This window comes from Rhopalosiphum padi, chromosome 1, assembly GCF_020882245.1.
Source record: "Rhopalosiphum padi isolate XX-2018 chromosome 1, ASM2088224v1, whole genome shotgun sequence".
Taxonomy (NCBI): domain Eukaryota; kingdom Metazoa; phylum Arthropoda; class Insecta; order Hemiptera; family Aphididae; genus Rhopalosiphum; species Rhopalosiphum padi.
The window spans coordinates 31,469,288-31,485,167 of record NC_083597.1 but is presented as its reverse complement, the minus strand read 5'-3'; the positions used below and the strand labels follow the sequence as shown (position 1 = coordinate 31,485,167).

The 15,880-nt window shown below is 32.1% G+C and overlaps 1 protein-coding gene across 3 annotated transcripts in view; it reads left to right on the top strand.

Moving 5' to 3' along the window:
- The window catches only part of LOC132917667 (protein roadkill), a 44,303-nt gene extending 28,423 nt beyond the window's left edge, over positions 1 to 15,880 (top strand). For 2 of the 3 annotated variants that reach the window (XM_060978514.1, XM_060978513.1), the window contains 8 exons: positions 7,996 to 8,221; positions 11,777 to 11,898; positions 11,998 to 12,149; positions 12,217 to 12,344; positions 12,556 to 12,748; positions 12,851 to 13,029; positions 13,120 to 13,262; positions 14,391 to 15,880. In XM_060978514.1, the coding sequence (XP_060834497.1) occupies positions 7,996 to 8,221; positions 11,777 to 11,898; positions 11,998 to 12,149; positions 12,217 to 12,344; positions 12,556 to 12,748; positions 12,851 to 13,029; positions 13,120 to 13,262; positions 14,391 to 14,535 (1,288 nt within the window). In that variant the 3' untranslated portion in view covers positions 14,536 to 15,880. Of the gene's footprint in view, positions 1 to 7,995; positions 8,222 to 11,776; positions 11,899 to 11,997; positions 12,150 to 12,216; positions 12,345 to 12,555; positions 12,749 to 12,850; positions 13,030 to 13,119; positions 13,263 to 14,390 lie in introns of those variants that run through there. The other variant, XM_060978512.1, reaches the window with a different exon arrangement.

The following is a 15,880-nucleotide window of genomic DNA, read 5'->3' as shown; positions in this document are numbered from 1 at the left end:
TAATATTTTATTATATTATTATAATTACAAAATATAAAAGTATTTCAAAATTATTTTTGTTAACTTCGTGTCTTTTAGTATAATTAAATATGTTTATGCTTTATAACATGTATATACTTGTAAGTATGATAAATTGATAAATGATAAATTGTTCTTGGACTTTCATGTGAACAATTTTAATTAGGGACACTTGATTCAGGGTTTTCGAATCTTGCTTAACTCTATTTCCGGAAGGTCGGACCTTTCTTCCGTTTGCCATGCCCATATGCATTCATATAATCTATTGAAATATTTTTGGCACTAATATCAACTTTAAAGATGCCAAAAAAATACAATTACCTTTAATGATGTCCCAAATTATTGAAATGTATTAAATGCTAACGTTTACATCAAAAATAATTTTAAAAAATAGTGTAATATTATAATATTTTTCAATCTATTTTATAATAATAATTCCAAGTTAATATTGTGGGGGGGCCTAAATTAAATATTTATTTTTTATTCTAATCGTATCAGAACTCAAAGTCATAACAATATTTGTACTTGTTTTGCTAAGATTACTGTTTAAATGTTATGCAATATTACAGGGGCTAAAAAGTATGAAGTAGTTAAATTTTTTCCAAGGATACAAAATATATAGCCCTGGATTCGTTTGTCTATTTATTAAGATTTACTACACACGCGATTTTATTTTTAATCCTTATTAATTATGAATATTTTTCGTATACTAGTTCATGAAAGTCCTTTTAGGCGGCTTTGTTACCCTTGACATGATATGTAAGCAAACAATACAAACAAGTGCATCTCTTTTAAGTCTGTACCGTGTAGGCTCATCTCCGAAATATTATAATTGTGGAACATATTGTAAGTTAACGATTTAAAGTGTAACAAGGCCATAACCTCATTTTTCATTTGTATAATTTACGGGGCCATATGATACGAGGGTCACCAGAATGCCTTAAAATAATAAAACAACATTATTGGTTAGGTACACATTTTTATCAAAAACAAAATAATAATCGTTTTTTTTTTTTTAATTATAATTATTATTAGAAATTAAACTTAAGTATAAGATTGTTTAAAATAATTTGTAAGTATCAATGTTTTACTTATAAATTAAATACATCTGTATTTATATTGATCCAAAATTGAAAATAATTTTTATTTTTTCTCGTTAAGTCTTACCTAACCTAATAGTTTTTTTTTAAAATTTATTTAAATTTAACTTGATGGCTGTGTTGATGATATTATATGATCTTTTGTCATACCTATCTATACATTACTATACTCCGAGAAACCCGAAATATTGAATGTTCCGTTCGCTCTTACTCCTTGACCTGTTAACCAACTTAAAAGAGAGGACGCGGCCGTATTATGAAAAACCAAACGACCGGCTCCAATTAACCGACATTGGTGGTTTCTCTTTCTCTCCCATATATTTTTTTTTCACTCATCTTATTTACCTATTTGTTTTACAAGGTGTCTTACATTTGATTGAACTAATTTTTAATCGATTACTTATATTTACTTCCTATATTCCTTGAACTATTTTCAGATGCTACTTACCTAAAGGCTAAATACTAAAAAAAAAACCCCCTGAAAATTGTTTAAAAGAATAAATTAATAACGTGGTTACTTAACAACGTGAAAAACACATATTATTAATGTAAATACAATTCTGTTGTTAAACTTCACCACTATTATAAAAATGTCAAGTTTTTTTTAATACATTTATTATCTTAAATACTCACTTAACAAAAGTGTAAAAGTATAATGTGTAATATTTGAATTTTAAACGTTTGATTAATTAGGATGTCCATTAAAATGTCCTATTTATTATCTATCAATTGGAAATGTCTGGTTTTGTTACTTTATTATGTCATTCATTTATAAAAAATATAAAAAAAAAATAGCTTATAATAATTATATAAAATTACGAAACAATTAATTACCAATTTTTATACCTTTATTTTTACGATATTATTTAAAGTTTAAAATAATTAAGCCTCTTTTTAGAAGATTATTCCTAGCATGACGCTGTTCTTATCTAATTTTAATTTAAGTATAAAGTAATTAATTTATTTTAAAATTGGTTTATGTAACAAAAATATATTTTAAAATAAAACAAAACGAAGACATTATAAACAATTTTCCATTTTTATACATAAACTATTTCATTAATAACTCTTTTTCAAAAAAAAAAAAAAAAATTTAAAATATATAAACCTATATAATAATTTTTGTAAATAAATGCAGTTGGCAAAATAAATCTTCCGATTCAGCCACACTAAAATACAATATCATAAAATAAACTTACTTTAAGTTCTTAATGATTTCTTTACGTTTGGTTCTTATTAATATATTAATATTATTATAAGTGCGAAGTAGAAGAAAAAATAACTGTAATTTACTGACGGTTATTTTAATTTTTTTTTTAGAGATTATAAGTAAGAACCTAAGATTCAAATTTATATGACAGTAAAATATTTAATTAGAACTCAAATAACATATTAAAAATATAGTATAATATATTTAGTATGACAGTCAAATATGTAATATATTTAAATTTAACTTGATTAATTTAATAATTTAAGCTTAATAGTCGCTTTCCTACAAAATATAAATAAACAAATTTATCAATTTTTGCATATTTACGTCGGTCCATTGAACAACATTGCTATTGCATCGCAGAGTTTCTACTTAATCCAGTTTAATCAAAACAAAATTTTGAATATGCTTTATTGGAATCTCTCGCGTATAAAATTCGCTCCCCAACTATGTTCCGAACATTTATGAAATTGTTTCAATCATAATATTTGTTTGAAATAATGTATCAAACAATTTTTGATGCTCTGTTTACATATAAATGGACTTACTATAGAAGACAACGAAAACGCTGTAATAATTCAATATAATATTTAGAACATATATGGTTTTTACATTCTAATTTAACTATTGAACGTTTTTATTGGACTGCTAAAAACGATAACTGTATAAATATAATGTATTTAATTCATATTGGAAAGGAAGGAAGTAATCGGTCATATGTATTATATAAATATATTGTAGGAGGTTTAAATACGACGAGGCCATGTGCTATTTAATATATAAAATGTTCAAACGTTTTTCGCCCTAGTCCGTCAGCTCCTTGACCCGCTAAAAAGGTAGTCACGTCAACCGGTTCATGTTGCATTGTTCCAATTTAACATTTTTTTTTCTAGTCATATGTGTATGTATGCTACTTTTTAAACTGTCAATGAGGTATTACAATTGCTTATATTTGTATATTTGTATATACTCGAGAAGGTCTATGATTTTAATATTTTGTTATTGCTCTCAATTTACAAAACAATACATAAGTGATAAACGTCCGCGGTCGTTGTGTAATAACCACATCAAATACTTTTTAATTTAAACATTTTTAACAATATAATTAACTACTATGTTTTTTGTTTGGTCTTTACTGGTGATAACATTATTGTTATTAAATTGCAAATATTTAACATTTTCGTTTAAACCACACCAACATTTATGTTAATAATACCTTAAACATAATTTACGTATGTAGTTCCAATGTATATTTTCAATTATAATACGAATATTTATTACTTTAATCGAATTAGTTATGGACCCTCTTAAAATTTCTTAAATGTCATTGACTAGTCTGTTCATGTCGTAAGTAATTTGCATAAATTCATTGTTTATATACAATATTAGTTTTACCATTGAATTTCCAATTCCAAAATAATATGTACAATTGTACATGTAGTATATATAAGCAGTTAATGTTGTATATTCAAATCAAAAATTCTTTAAAAAATGCCATTCTCCTGTTGCTTTAAAAATCACAAATGTACTACGTCGGAATTTATGACAAAAATAACTGTGAACCAAATTCTTTGTTTATCCACCTCAGAAGTAAGAATAAGTGTAATTTATTATATATATTGTATTGTTGCTGATATATTATAATAGTATAATAGTATTTATAATATAATATATCGAGGACTGTGTAGCTTAGGATACTAAGACATAACTTTGAAAAATTTCAATCCGTGCATTTATTTGAGACAATCTGCTTAAAATGAAGTATACAAAATACAAAAAAAAATTTACAAGATAAAAACTAATTTATTTGTATGATATATTAAATATGTTGTCTCATATTTAATTTTTTTTAAATAAAATTATGATTGTTACGGTTTAAGGAATTAAAACATTTTTGGCATTTTGATACTTTAATTACTACTTTCAATTTAATAATCGATTTCAAGATTTCAAAAAATGTTAACAATATTTTTAATTAGGTATTTGCCAATCCATTTAATAATAATATTGATCTTGATCTTAAATGGAAATAATAGATTCACAAGTTTATATAATACGTTATTGATTTATAATCACAAGATATTCTTAAAAAAATCTTTCAAACAATCGTCTGTACTTTTTTTTTGATGAATTTCTCCCATATAGTTCCAAAGAACTCGAGTATATTTAAATTTATATATACGAGTGTGAATAAGCCTTTTCTCATATTATAAAAATTAAAACCCTACTTATCACATTTAACAGATGTCAATCTACACCATGTATTTGAGTGGATACAAACAACTTGTAAATTGAAAAAATAATAAATAATATAAAAAAAAAAAAAAACAATAAGCATTTCACTTTTTGTTATTATTTTCACAATTTTTTGTTAAATTATTATATTATGTTGTATTCTTCTAAATATAATATTCATTATTATTTTTTTGTTTTACAAGACTTACATTTATTTAATTTTAAGTGAAACTTTTTTTAATTCTGACCCGAAAGTCAAAAAATGTTGCCGACCACTGTTAGACCGTTGGTTTCATTTTATCGGCCTGGCGGGCTTGCACCGTTAATCTGGTTTCCCCATGCGGCGGTGACTGTGTATACAATTCTCATTATGCATACAACATATGACTACCGACACGACTGGCAGAATAAAACAGCTAACCGCCGTCATGCCGTCGGCACAAATAACGGCATGTCGTAGTCGTTTTAATATCCGCGTGCGGTTAACGGAAACGCAACAGGTTACAGGTCTGAGGTGATGGTGTAAAGTTGACAATTTTCCACCTGTATAATATGTTGTATATTATTATGGCCGTATGGAATACTCGGCAAGCTCGACATAATATCACTATGTCGATAAAATAGCTTAACAATTCACAACAGAACATACAATATAATATTGAAATGATATATTTTCTTTGCAATTTTATTATCGCCTTACAAAACGATTAAAAATCAATAAATCAAACAAAATTGCACTCTATATCTTTTTTATTTACACCAACAATAACTATCAGTTACTAGCTTGCGTGGTTCCGTTTTACCTTAAGGTATATCTGAGTAACAAAAAAAAAAAAATAATAATAATAATAATAATAACTGAACTTGGAAAATTGTTTATACTTGTTGTATGGTGATATACTGATATATTTGTTCTACTTGTATATGTACAATATATATAATTTCGTTTGATTTCTATATACCTATCTACCTACATACGACTAAACAATTTAATAAAACGTTTTCAATATCGGTTTTGAATTCGTGATCCGTTGCTTTCTAATCGTTTCTCCAGCGTATATAACACAATAATTAGACAAATGTGATTTCACTCGGCGATGTCTAGGCGCCGCTTCCTGTCCAGAAGCAGAAGCGTTTTCACGATTTCTCGGTTTTCTAAACCATGCTGATCGCGCGCACACTTCTATATAGTTTTATGCAATCGGTTATATTTTTTATAATTTTTTCTCCCAGCTTGTTTTTAATAATATATGCTCACTGCTTATTCGTAATTTCTTCTTTTGTTATATTACTACGTTAACTTTGTATTCCTAATCACAATAAGCCTATATAACCGTTTTTCGTGTGCGTTTCGAGGTATATTTGTACGAGTAAAATGTAAAATCTTAAATTTGTAAAATTTCCGGAAAATATTGCAAAATTGCGGCACTAGTTGTCATTGTAACGCCAAATTGATTGTATTTGTAATAAAACTATCTCTAAATTCAGTTAATTTAAAAAACCCATATAATGATGATACGATCGTTATAATAACCTCACAAAAATTCTAATAAGATAATGTGCCCCGCTGAACGGAAGTTCTAGCACTGAAGTTTGGTCCATCCTATTCTACGACGGTGGCGTTGTACGGTCTTGAACCCATGTAGAATCTTCGCAGTATAACCGCCCGGATGTCTATGACCGGGCGCGTGGCGGACAAAGACACCGACCGACCGGTTCATCGGGATGTCATCCTCCTCGCCCCGGCCAAAGCATCGTCGTTCACAGTTCGCTGGCTCATAGTTTACCGAGAGGTGAACGACTTCTGGACCAAGACCAATATTATGTGTTCTCCCACAGGGGCCACAGCATACACGCGCCACCGCTGGCTTCGTTCTTATACATATAATAATAATTTACGACGTATATGTATATATTAGCGTCTATGAGAGAGAAAAAAGAAGAATGCGTGTATGGGACTTGGCATGCGAACAGGAAAATGTAAATGTGTATTAAATAAAAAAGAAACAAAACTCGGGAACCGAGGATTATGTATATAGCAGAGTAGCGTACTTATCTTTCATCGCCCGTTTCTATTTTGAGCGCATGTCTGATAAAATTTTCGCGAACGCCCTCAAATTTGTTCAGATTATAAAGAAACTGGACTAAATGTCATAATGTATACGCACATCACACTTTCTAGTTTCGTCTGACTTTTGTTGTAAGACGCATGTACCTACGTTTTTAGTTTCCATCTAAAAATTTCCGCGTACTTCCTAAAATAATCGATAAATTATACGATGATTGGTCTCTAGTACGTACAATAATCAGATAAATTCAATAATATTACTATACCTACATTAACAATTAGTTAAAGATTCGTAGAGATGTTGTGTGTATAATGGTCTGCAGTGAAATGAGAAACGTACTATTATATCGGTGACTGTTGGAATTTAAATAATTCTCTATTGTTAATATAGTGTTTAATTATTTGTTAAACACGCTATCAAAACTATCTTAAGATATAATTGCTATAAGTAGGTTTATTATATGTATATACATATATATTCCTATTTTTTTTTAAATACTTGAATATTATACGCAATTTTGCAATGTATGTAATACATAATATAATTATATTATATGTCATATACAATATAACGTAGTGTTTATTGAACGAGCTGAGACTAGACATTTTTGTGATTTTTTTTTTTTCAATTTGTTATCGTACACGTGTGAGAATATAGATTTAGGAAAACAAACGTCGTCTTTGTACAGCTCATATACAATATACATTAAACCTTACTTAGGTTATTAATGTTGTAATATAATTTATCAGAAAAAAATATTAACTACGAACACTACTTAACACTTATACATTTTAATTTTTTTACTTAAATAATCATACTCTTAAAACCCACTCGAAATAAAAATTATAAATACATTGAATACGCCTTTAATTGAATAAATGGACATTAAAAATAATTTAATATTTAAAATAATTGTACACTATTTTCATTAGAGTAAAATGTTTAATCGTGAATCATAATAATAAAAATAACCTACCTATTGCTATTGTTTGTCGGGTATCGTAGCAGACCGGTAGATATAGTATCATCGTGACAAAATTACTATTGACGGTAAAATATGATTTTACGTATTGTAATACACACCAATTGTGCAATAGACAGACAAAATAATGAATTAGAAATCGTTTCAAAATTCAATCATCGATTTCTCAGGAACGTAACGTCGCGCATCGTCGTTATGTATATAATGCATAGTAATAGGACTTGTGTGCATATACCATTATTAACCTCATCATATAATTAGGTTATCGATCATTGCATTGATCCCTTTTTTAAAATAATAAATAATAATATATGTGATGTTCTTTTAAACGATTTGGTGGAGTGAATATTAATATACAAATGTGTTTTTTTTTTGTTTCAGGCTGCCAGTGGTGAGTGAGTGCTCGCCGCAGCAGACAGCCAGAGTGTCGGTGGCAGCGGGCTCGTCGGGATCGGTGAACGCGGCCGCATCAGCTGCCGCGGCCGCGGCGGCCGCCGTCGTGGCCGGTGCACCTAGCAGCAGCACCATGTCCGTATCTCGGGTACCCAGCCCGCCTCCTTCGTCCGAGGCGAACACACCCGTGGCGGAGAACTGGTGCTATACACAAGTAAGAATGAACACAATTTTCCAAAAAAAAAAATACCAACCCCCCTTATCGACACGTATTTATATCATATTGACATACTATAATATATTATGTCCATCGACATTTATTATAATATATCATGTATCATGGTTATTGCCGCACGTCCAACTCTAAAACGGTTTCGTTGGTAACAGTTGTACCTATATATTTTTTATATTAATATTATATATAGTTACATTGGTTGGCATATTAGGAGGTTAATAAACAAACAAAAAAACGGTACTAGCTATTACCAATCTAGGTTTTTTCGCATCACACAATGGCGATTATTATCGTGAAATGTAATGTTATTCCGTATTATTGCCAATTATTATTATTATTATTATTATTATTGTATGGAGTTGTTGCCGGTCATTATTATTGTTGCGTCTCACGAGAAAAAACGTCTCCCGTTATAAACGCCCTGGATGTACGCACCAACGACGACGACGGCGATGACCGCGCGACGTTTGCCATATAATATGACCAGGTGAACGTCCTTACCCTTGGATGTGTATTCATGTGTTTAATAATGCGTATGCGTGTGTATGTATGTATGTGTGTTATTTGTGTGAGTGAAACAGCTTCCCGGGCGGCAAAGTTCGTTGGCCCAACGGACCTCCGGAGCCGTTGGCCTCTGCACGGCGGTGGCGGCCACGCCTATATTATTATTATCATTATAATAATATATTATTGTACCCATCCGAAGTGCACATTTTGACGCAGAATTACAAAACGTTTTTTAGAATGATTTTTTTTTCACAACAGAACAACACAAAAAATTTTTATATCTTTGATATTTCCTTCCCCAGTTGTGTAAATAATAATACACATTACACGTGTATAATAAATACATAATAAAAGAGGGAGTTTGCGGTGACGGCGGTGTCACGTGTCCCTCAAGGACGTGCATTTTGGAGGTTATGTACGTGAACGCCAAAAGTGGACGCGTGTAGGAGACTACCGCGACAGCGGGGCAGAGTGACGGCAACCGTGGATCGATCCTACGCGCTCATTACAACGCGGACCTGACCCCTTCAGGATAGAGTTCGGGGACCACACGTCAAGCCCCGCGCGTTCAGAAAGTGGAATCGGTATAACAAGGAGAGGGCGGCGCAGACGAAGCTGTTTTTGCGCTCTGCGGATCCCGCCTGTCCTCTCTACCCCCGACCGAATCGATAACCGCGCTCCGCCGTTCACCGTAACAGTGGTTGTTGCCCGGTGGGTGAAGGGTGGGAGTGGGCCCAAAGGCCAAAAGTTCGAGTTCAAAAGTTCGTATCCCTCGCATTTTCAATAGGTCACGGAGGAAAATATCCATTGCTGCTGCTGCTACTTCTACTCCTCCGCGTATCGGCTTAGTATTTAAATATAACATAAACCTCTAACCCTAGTGTTCCTATTATTTAGCGAACAAATCGTATATTTGTGTGCTGCGTGCCGTATGCGTGCGCGCACGCGCCGCCTGCTCGTACGTGATGGATGCGTGACAGGCCGCAACGCTGCAGCAGAACACACCCCTCCGCGTGCCATTTTTTTCGTCCAAACCTTAAACCCATATATTTAAACGCCCGTATTTCCTGGTGGCAGCTGAGATGCGTTTACGAACCCCTGATCGACCTGACGGTCGTCGACCTCCTATTTTCTCTGTTTCTCCCCAAAACATACTACACAATACGGCCACCCGACAAACTCATCTCCTCATGGCCACCCGACAAACTCATCTCCTCATGAATTTATTTCAATGTATTATTTTGTTCTATCAAACTTTATTATAATATCCCTCTTACGACGACGAATTGTCGACATCGGTGTCCGTTAACGACAAGAGTAGTAATAGTAATAAAAGTAATAGTATAGTGTGTAGTAGTTGTAGTAGTAGTAGTAGTAGTAATAGTAGTAGTAGTAGTAGTAGCAATATTATAGTAGTAGTATTATAGGCAGTGGTAGTAGGCACATAATATATGATATATCCGATATAAGACGATTACAATATGCCTTTCCGGTACCCCTTCTATCCGTTTGAATAGCAATATATGATACCGCCCAAGCAAGGTCAGCGGTAGCGTCTCGTTGTCGTCATCGTCGTCGTGTGCGTTAGAGTACATTGGCCTTGGAGCGTTGGACCCGATATGTGCGTATGGACGTGTGTGTGTGTGTATGTAGTATGTGTGTGTGTGTTAAGTGCGCGTGCGCCGCGCACGCGCGTGTGTGTGATGTCCCGAAAGAAAAAGCGCCTGCCTCGATGAGGGGGTGGGGCCGATGACCGGCGCTCTTTTCTTCACCACACGGTTGGCGGGCGTGCTGTGTTACACCTCCTCGCTCATCGGTTCGCTCTCGTTCTGCGCGGCGGAGGATGACCCCAACTACTGCTCGAAGCCGTCAAGGTCACTCGGCGTTTTTCGGGCCCTTTGTGCCGGCGGGCGGTGACGTACTCACCGCAGCTGCCGCCCGCCGACCCGAACGCGCGCGCGTCGCTATCTAAATTGATTTAACGCCACAATAGTTCCTCGGCGCGCACAAATGATACAAAATTATGTGTTTTTCGCGTTATAGCAGTCATTATGATATAATTAATGTTATGCGTGCGATCTCTCCGAGGTGGCCGTAACGTCAATGCGGACTGCACGTTTCGATCACCGCACACATTTTCGATGACCACAAATCCACAAAAATACGATAATGATTATTCTCGCCAAAACTATATAATTATATTGAAATATTGTAGTATTTCGCTGTCCATGATCGTATCAATAATGCGCTTAGCCGCCCATTCCGCGCGACAGTTGTCTCGACGCGCTCAAATCATACACGCAAAACACGTGCTTCTTATTATATTATAGTACCTATAAGGCTATAACATATTATATTGAATACTTGAAATAGTTCAAATATTAATAATTTGATATTATTGTTTTCGAATACGTTCCAATATAGTAAATTGCTGCTGATACACTCTTCGTATCAAATGTATTGGATTGCGCGTATCCTGTGATATCCATTGATATAATATAGTACGTTATACAATCAAGTGTATTATATGTTTGCAACATACGACACAATTCTACGCAATAATAACGCATTGAACAATGTAACGTCTCTGTGGCCCGCGATTGATACGTAATTCGCATTATATTTCAAATGGTTTCGAAATTAGAATGACATTTTTGCGATAACCAACTGTGTGTTTTGCAGTTTGAAAATTCTCAAAATAAAAATATATCGTGAATATTATTTCACACATTGATATGATGTTTATAACTCAGCACTATTAAATTTGGGTCAAGGCGTCAAATTCAAATGTTTTATTGATATTGTTATGAAACTATACTGCTGTAGCCTATAATAGATTACATTGGATTGTTGTTTAACCGTTGCTGTTAAATCAACTAATCTGAATATTATTATTATTGCCAATAAGCAAAATATTTTTTTATTTTTATCAATCATTTTATGGATGCTATTTTTTTCTCCGTAAAACCTCCTACGACTATTCATTTTTTTATATATATACTTATAATATATACTTTTTGCTTTTAGGTGAAAGTTGTTAAGTTCAGTTACATGTGGACCATTAACAATTTTAGTTTTTGTCGGGAAGAAATGGGCGAAGTTTTAAAATCGTCTACTTTCTCCGCCGGAGTAAACGACAAACTGAAATGGTAAATACTTTAAATTTTATTTTCTATACAGCTGTATTATTTTCCTTGCATTTCCAAATGAAATATACTGATGCATATATAATTCCATGTTATATTTAGGTGTTTGCGAGTGAATCCTAAAGGCTTAGATGAGGAGAGCAAAGACTATTTGTCTTTGTATTTACTACTAGTCTCGTGCAACAAGACTGAGGTTAGAGCGAAATTCAAATTCTCAATTTTAAATGCCAAACGTGAAGAAACTAAGGCTATGGGTAATTAATTTAAATTTTACGCGTATAAAATTGTCTTGATTATATGTATATATTTTCGTTTATATAGAGAGTCAGAGGGCCTACAGATTCGTTCAAGGAAAGGATTGGGGGTTCAAAAAATTTATTAGGCGTGATTTTCTATTAGACGAAGCTAATGGCCTTTTACCAGACGATAAACTTACCATATTTTGCGAGGTAATTTATATTTTCAAAAACCTTTAAACATAACATATTTTAACCAGTCTTTGTTTACATTTACAAACTATTCAGTTGCCTACTTAACTAAATTATAATTATTGATTTATATCAAAATTATTATTACTAATATTGTTACAATTAAACGAAAGAATAAAAACATGGCAAAGTCTTAATTTAATAAAAAGTGGCACGAATAATGACTTGACAGATGGCTCGTTTGCAGGTAAGCGTCGTTGCTGATAGTGTCAACATATCCGGTCAGTCAAATGCGGTCCAATTTAAAGTACCTGAATGCCGTCTGCCCGACGACCTAGGAAATTTATTCGAAATACAAAAATTTAGTGATGTAACGCTGTCGGTTAGTGGGCGAGAATTCCAAGCACACAAAGCTATACTTGCCGGTAATTATCATAATGGCATTGTCAATTCACTTTAACCGTGCGAATCGCTTAAGCCATGTGTAACATAATAAGAAATAACAAATCCTATCGTTACTTGTGCAGCGAGAAGTCCCGTGTTCGCCGCCATGTTTGAGCACGAGATGGAAGAACGCAAACAAAACCGTGTCGCCATAACCGATGTGGATCACGAAGTCCTCAGAGAAATGCTTCGGTTTATATACACCGGTCGGGCAGCAAATCTAGAGAGAATGGCGGACGATTTGTTAGCGGCAGCCGACAAGGTTTGTTGTTTTTGTCATTAGTGTTACCTATTAAATTGTTTTTTAAACTTATTTTACGTCATTTTAATTTTTTTTTCTTTTCGTGCTCAGTACGCACTAGAGAGGCTGAAAGTCATGTGCGAAGAAGCCCTGTGTAATAATCTGTCGATTGACAACGCGGCTGATATATTAATATTGGCTGATCTGCACAGTGCCGACCAACTGAAAGTACAAACAATCGAGTTTATTAACACGTGAGTATAAATTATATTTATACTTTATTACATGGCAGTATTATACCATGTCATAACTTTACTATATAGACATATACGAATACGATGTACGATATGCATACATATTGCTTAGTAATAAATTATATAGTATAGGAGCATACCATTTATATTATTTTATTGCTACTTGTAATTTATAAATTTATAATCGATAATATTATTATTATTATATGGTCCAATGGTTATATGTATGTTGTGTATAATTCGATGGACTATATAGAGGCCGCAAAAGCTTTATTACTAAAATAGTTTTATAAGTCTATTCAGTTGAACCATCTTGTGCCCATTCGATTACATTATACCATTATACCATATAAAAGATCATTGATCATATAAAACATACTCATCAATAAAAAAGTATTAATCTAAAATCACTATATCCGATAAGCCACCTGTCTAATTTGCTTTTTATTTTTTTTCCTTCTCAATTAACAATTAATTATTAGTAAATCATAAAATTATAAAATTATATAACGAGAGGCTAAGTCCAATTATAATTCAAAAATATTTGTTTTTAATGACGTTAGCATTACAATTTACGCATCACTAATACTAAATAAAGTTTAAACTATAAATACATAATACATATATTTAATTGAGTATAAAAATGTTTATAAAATGCATAACAAAGATTCAATACATTTTTTTGTGAAAAATACGGCCAATGTTATGTTGTTTTTACCAATTTTATGAAAATGAAATGTATTGACTTATATTATAGTTTACATAATATTATGTATAGAAGCAGACAAGCAGTTGTAAACATCGCTAGAATTAATAAATAAATAAATAAATATGTAACAGAATGTTTTAAAATAAAATCGATATCAACCTGTCACGTAGAGGGAATGGGTATGCAGTACGCCAGTACCTATGCACTATTTGGCCTCTAAAGTCCTATAGCCATCGAATAATGTTTAATATATAATATTATGTAACTGCGGTGTTATAAACTATAATACCTAGTCGTTGACGGACCCCTTTTCGCGTTAATCTTCAATCGTAATATAAGATATTATTTCCAATTAATTTAATTTTAATATATTATGTTCATATTCCATAATAATATCATTCACATTTTCAATTTCACAGCCATGCGACCGATGTGATGGACACTACTGGTTGGAAAACCATGATACAGTCGCACCCACACCTAATAGCTGAAGCGTTTCGCGCACTAGCCACACAGCAAATACCGCCAATTGGACCGCCCCGAAAGCGCGTCAAACAAAGCTGAAACGGACCGTCCACAGCGGTGATGCAGACATACGATCTCACCAGCCCACCACCCCCACCCATCAACTCTTCCAGGGCACACATTTTGTAAATTTATATAATTTTTTTTTTTTTTTTTTATTCACAAAATTGTAAGTTTTAATTTCTTTTTTTTTGTACATAAATATGTTATTTCTAAAAATAAGAAAATTCCTAAAATGCAAGTAGCTTGTTTGCTGATAACGCGTTTGGACATGTTTGTATTCTCACAATATATTGTAAAAAAAAAAAACTGGCTAACGGCAACTGTCGTCGGAATGGCACATGTGATATGAGTGATATTTGCAGCCTAACCTCGTATAATTTTTTTTTAATATGTTACATTATATTATACATTCATTATAATACAAGTACTATTATTTTAGTTAGTTCCATTATTATTGTTACTAATAATAATATTATATAGGTTGAATTGCATAAATCTATAAGAGCACACAATTTGAATGGTCCATTGAATTGTTTAATTACTTGTTTTCCATTTATCAAAGGGGTTCCTAAATTGTTTTGAATCTATTTTATGCAACTCAGCCATTAGATTTATAATAAACATTATTTTATAATAATTAGCATTAAAAAACGATCATTGATGTTAACTATATAAACTAGGTCTCGTTATGAAATTTTTCGTTGAAACCGATTAAAATGGATTCTTATATTGTAAAGTAAACTATTCGAACAGTTTACTGTTTCCATTGTATTCGGTTTTTAATTTCTAACTCATTCTTTTTTTTCTTTTGTGTGTGTTCATAAAATAACATAATTTAGATGTAAATACTTAATAATTTGTAAGATCGTCTGTGAAAAGAGACTGAAGAAATTTTCTTTGAATATATACCTCAGTTCGTAAATTAATCAATGCGTCCATTCAGTCGCTGTTATGATTATTCAAACTACTCGAGGATATAATAATTTTAATTTATTTATTTTATAATCTATTTTCTAGAATAATAATAATAATTATTATTATTATATTACTCTAAGTTTGTTTGGTATTGTTGTAATTAGTTGACCAAGTTTCTGTTCCTTGTAATTGTAAATAAGAATTTTTAGTCTCTTTTCTCAGCGTACTCTTTTCTTTTATTATTATTTGTTTTTCCTCGGTCACAGTATGGGAAAACAATCAAACTCAAGCCTTTCCATGTTTATTTTCCGAATTCATTTTACTCGTGTGATTCGCTTGTTGTGTGTTTACCTGTTGTATGATATCTACGTCATTCGATTACATAGTTATGATATTGTGAATAATTTTAGACTATAGACTCGAAGTATTGTTTTTTCGAAATAAAAACGCTCGTCTTTCAATCCTA